General features: G+C 45.6%; 1 protein-coding gene across 3 annotated transcripts in view; it reads right to left on the bottom strand.

Annotated features, from left to right (window-relative positions):
• XPO7 (exportin 7) overlaps positions 1-14137 on the bottom strand; it is an 82548-nt gene that overhangs the window by 16102 nt on the left and 52309 nt on the right. For 2 of the 3 annotated variants that reach the window (XM_063139263.1, XM_063139266.1), the window contains exons 10-16: positions 13112-13258; positions 11715-11887; positions 11213-11406; positions 10449-10554; positions 5045-5180; positions 2344-2417; positions 412-492 (exon numbers count right to left, since the gene is read on the bottom strand). In XM_063139263.1, coding sequence (XP_062995333.1) covers positions 412-492; positions 2344-2417; positions 5045-5180; positions 10449-10554; positions 11213-11406; positions 11715-11887; positions 13112-13258 — 911 coding nt within the window. The remainder of the gene's footprint in view (positions 1-411; positions 493-2343; positions 2418-5044; positions 5181-10448; positions 10555-11212; positions 11407-11714; positions 11888-13111; positions 13259-14137) is intronic. The other variant, XM_063139264.1, reaches the window with a different exon arrangement.

Raw genomic sequence — 14137 nt, 5'->3', positions numbered from 1 at the left:
GTCAGTCATTAGCCTGGCTAGAAAACCCTGGAAGAATGGGTGGTGATGCTATCTTCAGCGTATGAATATAGAGTCAGTAAAGACAATAAACACTACCTGTCACAGGGTAATATTCTTAGTATTAGCTTGGGAAACTGTAGTAATTATGCTCTGAAAGCGACTGTGGAGTAGCCTACAGTTTGCAGTAGCCAAGCTGGAAAGCGTCCATTTCTCTTGGCAATATGAGAAATTGGTTAAAGGAGGGTGATTTTGAGACTGATGGAAGTTATAATGGGAACAAGCTGGAAATGGGACAGTGGGCACTGAGTAAGGAATCTCAACTCTGCCTGAAAACTGCATGCTTGCAGTGACATATGAGAGTGGTCATTTGGTCATGTCTTCCAACCCAGGGACATCAGCTGAAAAGGATATCCAATGGAGAGGTCGTTGAGCAGCTGCAGTGTCTTGGAAGTGATGGGTTCACACCGCCCCCAGTACTTCAAGTTGGTAATGCTACGAGAGAAATGCACAGAGGTCACAAGACTGCTTTCCTTTCTCTCACCCATCACCGTCCTCCCCTAAATCCACAGACAACACAAGCAAAAAAATACCAGCATCAAGTCACTGTATTTACATTTGGTGGACTAGAAAATCACCCTTCAGATAACCTTCACTCCTTGAATCCCAAAGCTACACTGGCCCAAACGCCCAAACGCAGGCCCTTGGGATTCTCTGGCACTGCGGGGTCAATTTCTGCAGCAAGGGCAAAAGAATCCTGTGGCAGGGGCCGCCTGCACCTCGGCCAGGCAGCAGCTCCACCTTCTACTGTCAGCTGCAGGACCCTTGTAGCCCTTGTGGAGTCCAGAGGCCCTGAATCCGCTGGCCATGAGCCTCATGCTGCATGGCAATGGGACTGCTCCCGAGGGAGAGTGAAGACATTAAAACCCGACCACCTCAGCAGCCCCTGATGTGTCCCGAAGAAGGAGCCCTTCCACGACTTAAGATGAAGCAATACTTCTGGCAGGGGCAGCTCAAGAAAATTTCGCCATCTGTGGAGGAGCAGTGGCTGGTATTTGGGTGCCTGAGTCAGAACATTAGGTTTAATAATAATAATAATAATAATATTTCTTACCCGCCTCTCTGATTGGATCGAGGCGGGGAACAACAACAAGCATGAAATACATAAAGTACTGTTTAAAAACATCCTAAAAGCATCCTAAAAACATACTAAAATATCCTAAAAATTCCACTGGATAGACCTGTTCTGGCTGCACTTTTGTATTGTGGTTTTAAGCTTCCATGTTTTCTTCTGCACCTTGTGGCTTTAATTCTTGTGAACTGCCCAGGGAGCTTTAGCTATTGGGCGGTGTTGAAATGAAATGAAATAAATAAGATCCCATAATCGCCTCTCCCAGCCCCTGCCAGTAAAAATAGAGTAAGGAAGCAGATAAGCAACAATCTGATGCTTTTTTAGTATTACACCCCAAATCAGCTGCCTCTGGCAGCCACACCACTCTTGGCTTAACTGAGAGAGTGCTCTGAAAGAGCGCTATTTCAGTCCGAGGGCCGAATTCCAATCTGGGAAAGGGTTGGGTTTCTCCCTCTTGGAAGGAGCTACTGTGCAGCTTCAACCCATGAAGAAAGAAGTCTGCTGCCATGCTGGCCAAGGAAACTGGCAGCCATGTCAAGGGCCAACCTGGACCATTCTCAGGACCTCACAAGAGCCCTGGTGCTGTATCAGACCTAGGGATCCAGGCAGTCCAGCACTCCGTCCACACAGTGGCCAACCAGCTGTCGACCAGGGACCCTCAAGCAAGACATGGGTGCAACAGCATCCTCCTGCCCATGCTCCCCAGCAACTCGCTGCCTCTTCTCTTCTCTGGGGGTGGGTGGCCACCCAACAGGGCTGGAAGGTCAGTGGCAGCATCAGATGAGCTGGCAACCAAATGGATAATCATAGTGGTGGCCAGCAAGCAGCAGTCCAAGGGAGCACGTGCGCATTTTTGCTGCCGCTTCTCGATTTGCCACGTGTTTGGGAGCTCACTTTGCCTCACGGTAGGGCTGGCCCTGGCGTAAGGAAAAATGGATTTCACCCACAGCCCTCTCTTTTCAGCATTTCCTTAGCAGTTGAACAGCACTCAGTCCTCAAAGTGCCTTTCAATAAGGACAGGCCACCACGGGGAAGATAAGTCTTTTATGGAAGGGAAACAGAGAGCTGGGCATGTGCCTGTTTCCAGCCCCCATAAGCCACACCCAATTTGCAGCCTATAGCCAAGAGGCACGGCTTTACCGTTCTTCTTCAGAAACCAAAGTTCTCTGGCACACTCTGGGGAACCTTAGGTGGCAGCAAACAGGAATACCTACATCTTTCCTATGAAGACACTCAGGACCATGGTCTCATCATTCAGCCCTAGGACCTCTGAGAGCCGGCGATAAAGCTAGAAGTGGAAAACAGAAAATGGAAAATTGAATTTGGAAGAACATGGACTTCAAAAGGGGCAAAAATGAGGCACCTGGAAACTAAAGACCAGTCAGTCTTTAGTTTCCCATCCCTGGGAAAATTTTGGAGCAGATTATAAAGAAGTCCATCTGAAAGCACCTTGAAAATAATGCAGTGATTACAAGAAGACAGCATGGATTTGTCAAGAACAAATCCTGTCAGACTAATTTGATTTCATTTTTTGATCGGGTAAGCTCCCTTGTGGACTGTGGGAATGCTGTGGACGTCATATATCTTGACTTCAGCACAGCTTTTGACAAAGTGCTCCATGATATTCTGATCCGCAAACTAGCTAAAAGTGGGCTAGATGGAACAACTATTAGGTCGGTCCAGTTGGCTACAGAATTAGACTCAAACAGTGCTAATCAATGGTACCTTCTCAAACTGCGGGAAGGTAACAAGCAGGTTAAGGTAGGGCTTAGTTCCGGGCCATTGCTCTTCAACATTTTAATTAATGACTTGGACGAGGAGGTGAAAGGAACACTTATCAGATTTGCAGATGACACAAAATTGGGTGGGATAACTAATACCCTGGAAGACAGAAACAAACTTCAAAGTGATCTTGATATGGTGGCGCGCTGGGCTGAAAACAACCTAATAGCATTTAATAGGAATAAATGCCAAGTTCTACACCTAGGAAAAAGAAACCAAATGAACAGTTACAATATGGGGGATACTTGGCTCAGCAATACTACAAGCGAGAAGGACCTTGGAATTGTTGTAGATCAAAAGCTGAATACATGCCAACAGTGTGATGTGGCTGCACCTGTGTGGTATAATGGCTAAAGTGTTGGACTGGGAGTCGGGAGATCCAGGTTCTAGTCCCCACTCGGCCGTGGAAACCCGCTGGGTGACTCTGGGCCAGTCACAGACTTTCAGCCAAACCCACCTCACAGGGTTGTTGTTGTGAGGATAAAATCGAGAGGAGGAAGAGGATTATGTATGCCGCCATGGGTTCCTTGGTGGAAAACAGTCGGGATATAAATGTAATAATAAATAAATAAATAAATGCTATTTGGGGATGCATTAATAGAAGTATCGTTTCTAAATCGCGCAAGATACTGGTTCCCTCTTCAAATACTTGAAGGGTTGTCACACAGAGGAAGGCCAGGATCTCTTTTCAATCCTCCCAGAGTGCAGGACACGGAAAAATGGGCTCATGTTATGGAAAGCCAGATTCCGGCTAGACATCAGGAAAAACCTCCTGATGGTTAGAGCAGTATGACAATGGAACCAATTCCCTAGGGAAGTTGTGGGCTCTCCCACACTAGAGGCCTTCAAAATGCAGCTGGACAGTCATCTGTCAGGGATTCTTTAAGGTGGATTCCTGCATTGAGCAGGAGGTTGGACTCAATGGCCATATAGGCCCCATTCAGCTCTACTATTCTATGATTGTATGATCCCTGGAGGGGGGAAAAATCTAGCATAAACAATATGCCTTTTGGACTGCATACTGTCTGCAGACTTGCAGCAGCATGCAGACCCAGAAGTGAGCACTAGTATCCCTTGCAGAGTGGCAGAAGAGTCCTAAAAAGTCTGAAAGTCTGAGATACCTCAAGTTGCATCTCTCACCAGCCTTGCAAAATTGCCCATGGGATCCTGACAGGATTCTGAGGGGTTTGATGAGGGCCAACAGGCTGAAGGTGAATCTCAATAAGGTGGAGGCTCTATGGATAGGGGGTTCCGTGCCCAGGAATTAGGCAGGCAACCTACTCTGGCCATGGCTGTGCTCCCCATGAAAAAGCAGGTGTGTCTGCTGTGGGGACTCCTAGGTTCTAAGCTGTCACTGGAGGCTCAAGTGGCTTCAGTGGCAAAGGGGCGCTACACATTCCTCTAGTTGGTTTTCCAGCTACAGCTATCCTTTCACCAAGACAACCTTGCCAGAGAAGCCCAGACTCTGATCAGCTCCTGACTGGATTACTGCAATGCGCTTTATACAAAGGCACTTATAGGTAGTCCAAAAACTGCAGGTGGTGCAGAATGTTGCTGCCTGGGTGTTCGCCAGTGCAGGGACGAGAAAGCTCTGCACTGGCTGCCAGTATGCTATCCGGTTCAATTCCACGTGTTTAGTACTAGTGTACAAACTCCTACATTACTCAGGACATAAGTACTTGAAGAATCGCTTTTGCCAGTACCAACATACCCAAGTTTTAAGATCTGCTGATGGTGTCCATCGGGACCATGGCTGGTGGGGCTTACAAAGCAGGGCATTCTTTGTGGCAGCTCCTCCCTAATTGGACTCGCCCCCCCCCCCTTTGCATTTGCAGTTAAACATACCTGTTTCCCCATGCTTTCAGGAAACAACTACTTCTGCTGCTGGTTGCTGTTGATTTTTACATTTTATTTAAGATTTTAGAATTGTTTTTAATGTTGTTTTACTGAGACTGATAGCTTCCCTGGGCTCTTCTGAGAGAAAGGGTGGGATACAAGAATGATAAACAAATAAAAGTTTCAACAGCCAGAAACACACAAAACAAGCAGCTGCAGATGGAGCATTTCGTGGCTGGAGAGCAGCTCGGCCAGTCTACAGGAAAGCATGGCGGAAGTTTAACAAGAGGGATTCACCTTAGAGGATTTCTGCACCTGGTCTCCAATGTAGATTTTCCGGAACTGCTCAAAGAAGCTCAGCATTGCAAGCTCCAGTTTCTCATTGCCTGCCTGTGCCAGACGTGAGTCTGTCAGATTCATGAGCTGAAGAACCCTGGAGAGACATCAAATCACAGGGGACTGAAGGTCCAGCAACAGCATAGAGGCTCAACAGATAGCCAGCAGGTTCCACAAGGTTAGTGCAGCATCAGCATTCAGTGCAGCCAGAACACACTTTTTACACGAGGTTCAAGGGCTAATTACAGCTCCTGGCCTGAATTCACACCAGGCTAAAATTGTAGTTACTGCAAAGACTGGTCAGCAGAGCAAGATGTGAAGCAGGCAGGCACCAGCCACAAAGCCAGGCACTCTATGGCCATGAGAGAGTCATCACTGGGGGGCAACCCTGGGTCAGGGGCCTTGTCAAGTCAGCTGGCACAGTAAGCAAGGCACACGAACGAGCAGGAGGCACCCATGAACAGTATTCTGGCCTTTGCAGAATGAAAACTACTCAATGAACTTATTATCCTACCCAAAATGTTATGTATGCTTGAGCCGGGGTCTGTGGGCAATCTTATAATCTCATATTGTTCAGAAAGGTATCAGAAAAAAGGATCTTCTTACCTAAAACATCAGGCAAGTGTGCACATCACAATAACCCATCCTGAAAATAAACCACAACTGACCCTTTGCTAACCCATGCCTCTGCTGTCAGATGATCATGCACTCCTTGGTTTGCTCTTGGGCCTCCCGCCTGCATCCCTCTGCCCCCCCCCACTTTTAAGAGTACAATTTTGTTAAATTTGTTCTGTTTCATGAACTCTCAGGCTCCCCACCCCTACCCCACTCTGCATCCCTGCCCAGAATTGTACACAGACTTGTGGAAATGTGCATTACCTAATGCACATTTGCACTGGTGCACATTAATTAATGCACATTAGTTAATGCCAATATACTATAACCCAATACATACAATATATATAACCCAAAGTTTTTTTTAAAAAAGTCTGCACATTAGGAAACTTCACGGTCAACTGCTGCTTGATTAGCACAATTCTCCCATTCGCATGAGTGAGCAGCAGTCACAAACGTGAAGATGAACTGGGCACACAGGTGTTGCCAGCCTGACCTACAGTCAGTGAGAGTTGCAAGGCAGCAAACGGAGCAGTCAGGTTTTCTGCTGCTCTTGCCAAGTGACTCTGTAAGCCTTTTGGCACAAGCCATTGCGCTAGGTCTCCAGCAAAGGAGATCGTTACCTTGTCGTGGTGCTGGAGCTTGAGCACCTCAAGGATGCCAAGAGCTAAACCGTGAAGGGACACCCAAGACGGGAAGGTCATGGTAGAGAGGTCAGACTAAATATGATCCCTGGGGAAGGTAATGGCAACCCACCCCAGTATTCTTGCCGTGAAAACTAAATGGATCAGTACAACCAGAGATATGTCAGTATACCATCGGAAGATGGGACCCCCAGGTCGGAAGATGGTCAAAATGCTACTGGGGAGGAACAGAGGATAAGTTCAACTAGCCTCAGATGTGATGACGCAGCTAGCTCAAAGCCGAAAGGACGGCTAGCGGCCGACGGTGCTGGTGGTGAACGACGAATCTGATGTTCTAAAGATCAACGCACCATAGGAACCTGGAATGTAAGATCTATGAGCCAGGGCAAATTGGATGTGGTTATTGGTGAGATGTCAAGATTAAATATAGATATATTGGGTGTCAGTGAACTGAAATGGACTGGAATGGGCCACTTCACATCAGATCACCACCAGATCTACTACTGTGGACAAGAGGATCACAGAAGAAATGGAGTAGCCTTCATAATTAATAATAAAGTGGCTAAAGCAGTGCTTGGATACAATCCAAAAAACGATAGAATGATCTCAATTCGAATTCAGGGTAAGCCATTTAACATCACAGTGATCCAAATATATGCCCCAACCACAGATGCTGAAGAAGCAGAAGTAGATCAGTTCTATGAGGATCTGCAGCACCTACTGGATAATACACCAAAAAGAGATGTTATTTTCGTTACAGGAGACTGGAACGCTAAGGTGGGCAGTCAAATGACATCTGGAATTACAGGTAATCATGGTCTAGGAGAACAAAATGAAGCGGGACATAGGCTGATAGAATTTTGCCAGGACAACTCACTGTGCATAACAAACACTCTCTTCCAACAACCTAAAAGACGGCTTTATACATGGACTCCACCAGATGGCCGACACCAAAATCAGATTGACTACATCCTTTGCAGCCAAAGGTGGCGGACATCTATACAGACGGTAAAAACAAGACCTGGAGCTGACTGTAGTTCAGATCACGAACTTCTTATTGCACAATTTAGAATCAAACTAAAGAGAATAGGGAAGACCCACAGATCAGTTAGATATGAGCTCACTAATATTCCTAATGAATATGCAGTGGAAGTGAAGAATAGATTTAAGGGACTAGATTTAGTAGATAGGGTCCCGGAAGAACTATGGACAAAAGTTCGCAACATTGTCCAAGAGGTGGCAACAAAAAACGTCCCAAAGAAAAAGAAAACCAAGAAGGCAAGATGGCTGTCTGCTGAGACACTGGAAGTAGCCCAAGAAAGAAGGAAAGCAAAAGGCAACAGTGATAGGGGGAGATATGCCCAATTAAATGCAAAATTCCAAAGGTTAGCCAGAAGAGATAAGGAATTATTTTTAAACAAGCAATGCGCGGAAGTGGAAGAAGACAACAGAATAGGAAGGACAAGAGACCTCTTCCAGAAAATTAGAAACATCGGAGGTAAATTCCAGGCAAAAATGGGTATGATCAAAAACAAAGATGACAAGGACCTAACAGAAACAGAAGAGATCAAGAAAAGGTGGCAAGAATATACGGAAGATCTGTATAGGAAGGATAATAATATCGGGGATAGGTCAGACAGTGTGGTCAGTGAGTTAGAGCCAGACATCCTGAAGAGTGAGGTTGAATGGGCCTTAAGAAGCATTGCTAATAACAAGGCAGCAGGAGACGACGGTATCCCAGCTGAACTGTTTAAAATATTGCAAGATGTTGCTGTCAACGTGATGCATGCCATATGCCAGCAAATTTGGAAAACACAAGAATGGCCATCAGACTGGAAAAAATCAACTTATATCCCCATACCAAAAAAAGGGAAACACTAAAGAATGTTCAAACTATCGGACAGTGGCACTTATTTCACACGCCAGCAAGGTAATGCTCAAGATCCTGCAAGGTAGACTCCAGCAATTCATGGAGCGAGAATTGCCAGATGTACAAGCTGGGTTTAGAAAAGGCAGAGGAACTAGACCAAATTGCCAATATCCGCTGGATAATGGAGAAAGCCAGGGAGTTCCAGAAAAACATCTATTTCTGTTTTATTGACTATTCTAAAGCCTTTGACTGTGTGGATCATAACAAACTGTGGCAAGTTCTTGGTGGTATGGGGATACCAAGTCATCTTGGTTGCCTCCTGAGGAATCTGTATAACGAACAAGTAGCAACGGTAAGAACAGACCATGGAACAATGGACTGGTTTAAGATTGGGAAAGGAGTACGGCAGGGTTGTATACTCTCACCTTACCTATTCAACTTGTATGCAGAACACATCATGCGACGTGCTGGGCTTGACGAATCCAAGGCTGGAGTTAAAATCGCAGGAAGAAACATTAACAATCTCAGATATGCAGATGACACCACTTTGATGGCTGAAAGCGAGGAGGAGCTGAGGAGCCTTATGACGAAGGTGAAAGAAGAAAGTGCAAAAGCTGGGTTGCAGTTAAACCTCAAAAAAACCAAGATTATGGCAACCAGCTTGATTGATAACTGGCAAATAGAGGGAGAAAACGTGGAGGCAGTGACAAACTTTGTATTTCTGAGCGCAAAGATTACTGCAGACGCTGACTGCAGCCAGGAAATCAGAAGCCGTTTACTTCTTGGGAGGAGAGCAATGTCAAATCTTAATAAAATAGTTAAGAGCAGAGACACCACACTGACAACAAAGGTCCGCATAGTTAAAGCAATGGTATTCCCCGTAGTAACCTATGGCTGCGAGAGCTGGACCATAAGGAAGGCTGAGCGAAGGAAGATAGATGCTTTTGAACTGTGGTGTTGGAGGAAAATTCTGAGAGTGCCTTGGACTGCAAGAAGATCAAACCAGTCCATACTCCAGGGAATAAAGCCAGACTGCTCACTTGAGGGAATGGTATTAAAGGCAAAACTGAAGTACTTTGGCCACATAATGAGAAGACAGGATACCCTGGAGAAGAGGCTGATGCTAGGGAAAGTGGAAGGCAAAAGGAGGAGGGGCCGACCAAGGGCAAGATGGATGGAGGATATTCTGGAGGTGACAGACTTGACCTTGGGGGAGCTAGGGGTGGCGACAGCCGACAGAAAGCTCTGGCGTGGGCTGGTCCATGAAGTCACGAAGAGTTGGAAGCGACTGAACGAATAAACAACAAATTGCGCTAGGTTCACATGTCATGACAAGCCGCTCTGAAAGCAAACCACCCTGAACAACAACAAGCCATGGGTTTTCAGGGTGGCTTGTGGGTCATTGACTAATAATGCTGGTGCCATGGTGAAGAAGCCATTCTGAAACGAACAAGGCTGTCGATGTACTGTCATTGTGTTGTGGGAACTAGGTCATCATGCTAGGAAATATGTGAGGGAAAATTGTCTCCTGGTCATGTTTTTACCTTGGAATGCACAACGCTGCCCTCAGATCTTAATGATATAGGGCGGGATACAATTTTCTTAAATAAATAAACAAACTTGTATTTGGCAAGATGAAACCCTACTATACATAAGCAGTCATGAGAAACTTGCAAGGGGTTAGGGTGGTATAAAGCACACCATAACCTCTATCAAGTTGGGTTCAGTTTTGAAGAGCATCATCAGGGCACCATATACTCTAGATTAAAATAATATGTGCAAGAAAAGCTGAATTCTACAGCTTGCATAAATTACACAGATCTCCAGCTTATTCTGTGTTATCTATTGTGCAAGTCATTCCAGCTCCTCTTGGAAAATGTGCCACATGGGCCACATACTTTCAAGGACCAATTTAAAAAAACAAAAGAAAAGAAAACAGATTCACAGGATGGTGAATTCTGTACCCAGAACAGCAGTTTGGACTTGTGCAGTAGTGCCCAGAACAATGTGTGACTGATTCACTCACCCAACCGCTCAATAAAACTTTCCGTGTTGCCTTCCTGATTCTAGCATTTTCAATATGAAGAGAAAAGGTGTGTGGTAATTGAGAAGAGGTGGGGCTGCTATATTTATTTAATTTGAAATTATTTTTAGACTGCCTTTAACGGTAAAACCCTCCCAGGCACCGCCCATCCAGTAATGCCAATGAGAGGCTTTGAAACACGATGGCTCCTACCGGCAAACCAGTTCGCCATCCATTGCATCCTGCTCATCTGTGCTGGCAAATGATACCCGGCCACCAATCACAGCCCCAATGATATAGACAAGCCACGTCAGACGCCCTGAAACCAGAAGAAGCCAGAGTCCTTATCCACAGAAGTCCTTTTCCACAGAGTCCTTATCCACAGAAGTGCATCCCTGAAAAGCTAAGGCTAAGGATTTGAAGGCTTCGTCCCTTTGATGTTGGAAAGGTCCAACTAATGGAGAGGACAGGATTGCCTCGGATCACCACTTGTCCCTGTTCTCCACCGCTCTCCTTTTTTAAAAAAGGAAGGGGAATGAGATTCCACAGGTTTCCTAGGCCAGCTGTTGCACTGATGAACTGTTCTTACAGTTAGAAGGAGTGCATTTACATGGCTGATTTAGTTAGGCCTTTAATTCATCCCCACCCCCACAGAAAACCTTCAACAATATCCAATAGTGACTTTCCCCCCACCCCCCAACCTCTATTTCTTTTCCAAAGCTGAATCTTCACAGCTTCTCCAATCCCTTATGGTCCAAAAGTCCTTTACTGTTTCCATTGCTCTATTTTAGCAAGAATTACAACTTCAAAAATTCACAGCAAATACCTGTGACAAGTCAGCAAAATGGTGTAAAGGTGCAGCACAGTCTTAAAGCAGATTAATGCTGGGTGAAGCAGCAGCACCCATGCAAGGGCACTCATGAATTTTCTGTCCTGTGACAGATGAGTTATGTTGCTGCAATTTTCTGGGCACCCACCTTCCTGTACTGCTACATCCACCGGGATGGCAGTTGCACTCTGCAGCAGCTCCTGGTAGGACTGGGCTGCCTGATCAAACAGCTGCACCAGGAGAGCACAAGTCTTCTCATATTCACAACGCCCAATAGTGGACAGCTGGTCCAGCTGCTGCTGCACCAGACCTGCGTCGTCCAGTGGATCTTCCAAGCCGTCTCTGCACATGAAGGCAGAAAAGATAAAAACGCTGCTCACGGCATACAGATTGAGATGACTTCCCAAAGAGAAAAAAGCACATTTCTGTCTCCTGCCATCTTCCCCTGAATTGTGTCCTCAGACTGTGTGATCTCCGCTTGAGTGCTCTGGAGGGTAACAGTTAAGAGCTGAAAATAGTGGGATAAGCAAGGGCTCCTCACTGGGACCTCAGGAGTCCCAGGAGTAGCAAGGAAATCTCAGGAACCCTGGTGCCATTGGAGAGCCCATGAGGACAAAGGTTCTTCTCCCACACTTCAGGTGCCTCTTTACCTCAATATGATGTGCACAGACTCCAGTCTGGAGGTGATGTAAGCTTTGGTGACTTCAGGCGTGTATGTCTCCAGCATGTGTGGCTCTGTAGCTTTGACGTAAGGAACAGATGCTGCCAGCCGTTGCCATAGGCTTAGGAGATAGTGTACGCTGTTTGGAGCAAATTCCCAGTGCTGCACAAAGGAAAGGAAGGAAGCTGAATACCACTTTTATGCTTGCTAGCACCACCATGTGGGTCTTTGCACAGCATTTGGACGTAATGAAATGGGAACTGTTCAAATACTGAGCAGGTGATCCTCAAAATACATTTAAGCGAGACAAGGCAGACGTATTCTGCCACCTATATGCTTCTAAAGGAAAACTGAAGCTCAGCAATTTGGGCCTTAATCTTCCTTATTTTCCCCCACCCCTGCAAATATATTTTAGAACTTCTGAAATCTCTTCATTGGCTCCCAATTCACTCCAGAATCCAATATAAACTTCTCCTGTTGACCTTCAAAGCTTTTCATGGTCTATCTCCTGCCTATCTCTCCTCTCTCATCTCACACTATTCCCCCGCTCGTGCTCTCCGCTCCTCTGATGCCATGCTTCTCGCCTGCCCAAGGACCTCCACTTCCCTTACTCGGCTTTGTCCTTTTTCTTCTGCTGCCCCTTACGCCTGGAACGCTCTTCCAGAACACTTGAGAACTACCAACTCAATCACAGCTTTTAAAACTCAGCTAAAAACTTTTCTTTTCCCTATAGCTTTTAAATATTGAGTTTGTTCTGACTCTATACTGTTAGCTTCACCCTACCCGGTGCCTGTTTACACTTCCCTGTGCCTGTTTGCATTCTCTTTCCCTCCTTATTGTTTACTGCAACTTTATTAGATTGTAAGCCTATGCGGCAGGGTCTTGCTATTTACTGTGTATAATCTGTACAGCACCATGTACATTGATGGTGCTATATAAATAAATAAATAAATAATAATAATAATAATAATAAAATGAAACTCCTTCATTTTCACTCCGTTTTGTGAAGTGCAATTCTTCTTGAGGGCTCATGAATGCTGGCCACATAACAAAAGGATTTCTTCCAAAATAATGATCCTAACAGAAGTGGCTCTAAGCCTCACTCTTGTCTGAACCCAAGTTAAAAGTGTTTTCTGCTGTTACAATGGAACACTCCAACACAATTCTGCATGATGTGTGTTGATTGGGTACATGTTACTTTAGGTTGCACACCCACAGGAACCTTGAGTGACCAGAATTGCTGCTCAGAGATGCAAGTGCAACCTCCAACCACACTCAGTTCCAACACAATTAGGTCAAGGGTTGCAGGCTCATGGGTGCTGCTACCATGCTGCCATTTCTCCCCCTCCTGTGTAGCAAAGGATCCCAAACAATGCAGCCTCCCACCTGCAAACTGGTCACGGTGAAGTTGGCAATGAGGCGGATGACTTCCGGGTAGTTTTCCACTTTCACCAGCTCCCCCAGCTGGTAATTGCTTTTTAGCCGAGCTAGAAGCCGGCAAAACTCGTGGTAGTTGTTTGGGTCTGACAAGCTCTGAGAAAGAAACAAGTGAATTGATTTGAGTGGCCTGTTCAACTTCTTTTCTCTCTCTCTGTGATTGTTTTTCTTTAGTTGCCATTGTACCAGGATTGTACAAAACTATGGTTATAGGTTTTAATAGACCAATTAAAGTTCTTTGATGAAAAGCTTCAAAACTGCAAAGATGATGAACAGAGAAAAAAGATTGAAAACCTCAAAGAAACAACCAGTAACATGGTTGAATCAATAATGCATTGCGTTGCTGAAGATTGCTAAAGACCAAAGTAATGAGGAGAAGCACGCAGATGGACGTATAAGCACTATGAATCCTGTTGATGCAATAGATCAACCTAGTCTGTTGGAATCTTCTGTGATCAGCACAATGCCTACCCAGACTGTCTTACCTCCAGAACCAGCTCAGCTTTGCAAATCAGAACAACGACCTTCATCCTTGCCTGTTGGACCTGTTGTAGCATTACTTGGAAATCAGACTCCAACACCAAATAGTACCGGAAGTGGCCAGTCAGCACCTAGCAGCAGTTTAACTTCCCCGAGCCATGCCAATCTTTCTCCAAATACAGTTCCAGACTTTTCCTATTCTAGCAGTGAAGGTGAATTTTATGATGCTGATGAATTCTATCAGAGTAGCTCATCCCCCAAAAGAAGTGTTTTTTTTTTAATGGACCCCAGAACTGTTAGAGCAGTATGACAACGGAACCAATGACCTAAGGAGGTTGTGGCCTCTCCCACACTAGAGGCCTTCAAGAGGCAGCTGGACGACCCTCTGTCAGGGATGCTTTAGGGTGGATTCCTGCATTGAGCAGGGGGTTGGACTCGATGGCCTTGTAGGCCCCTTCCAGCTCTGCTATTCTATGACTGTTGTTGTTTAAAATG

This window comes from Elgaria multicarinata, chromosome 12, assembly GCF_023053635.1.
Source record: "Elgaria multicarinata webbii isolate HBS135686 ecotype San Diego chromosome 12, rElgMul1.1.pri, whole genome shotgun sequence".
In the NCBI taxonomy this organism is placed as follows: Eukaryota; Metazoa; Chordata; class Lepidosauria; order Squamata; family Anguidae; genus Elgaria; species Elgaria multicarinata.
Note: the sequence above shows the minus strand (reverse complement) of the source record. Positions and strands in the feature narration are given on the sequence as shown.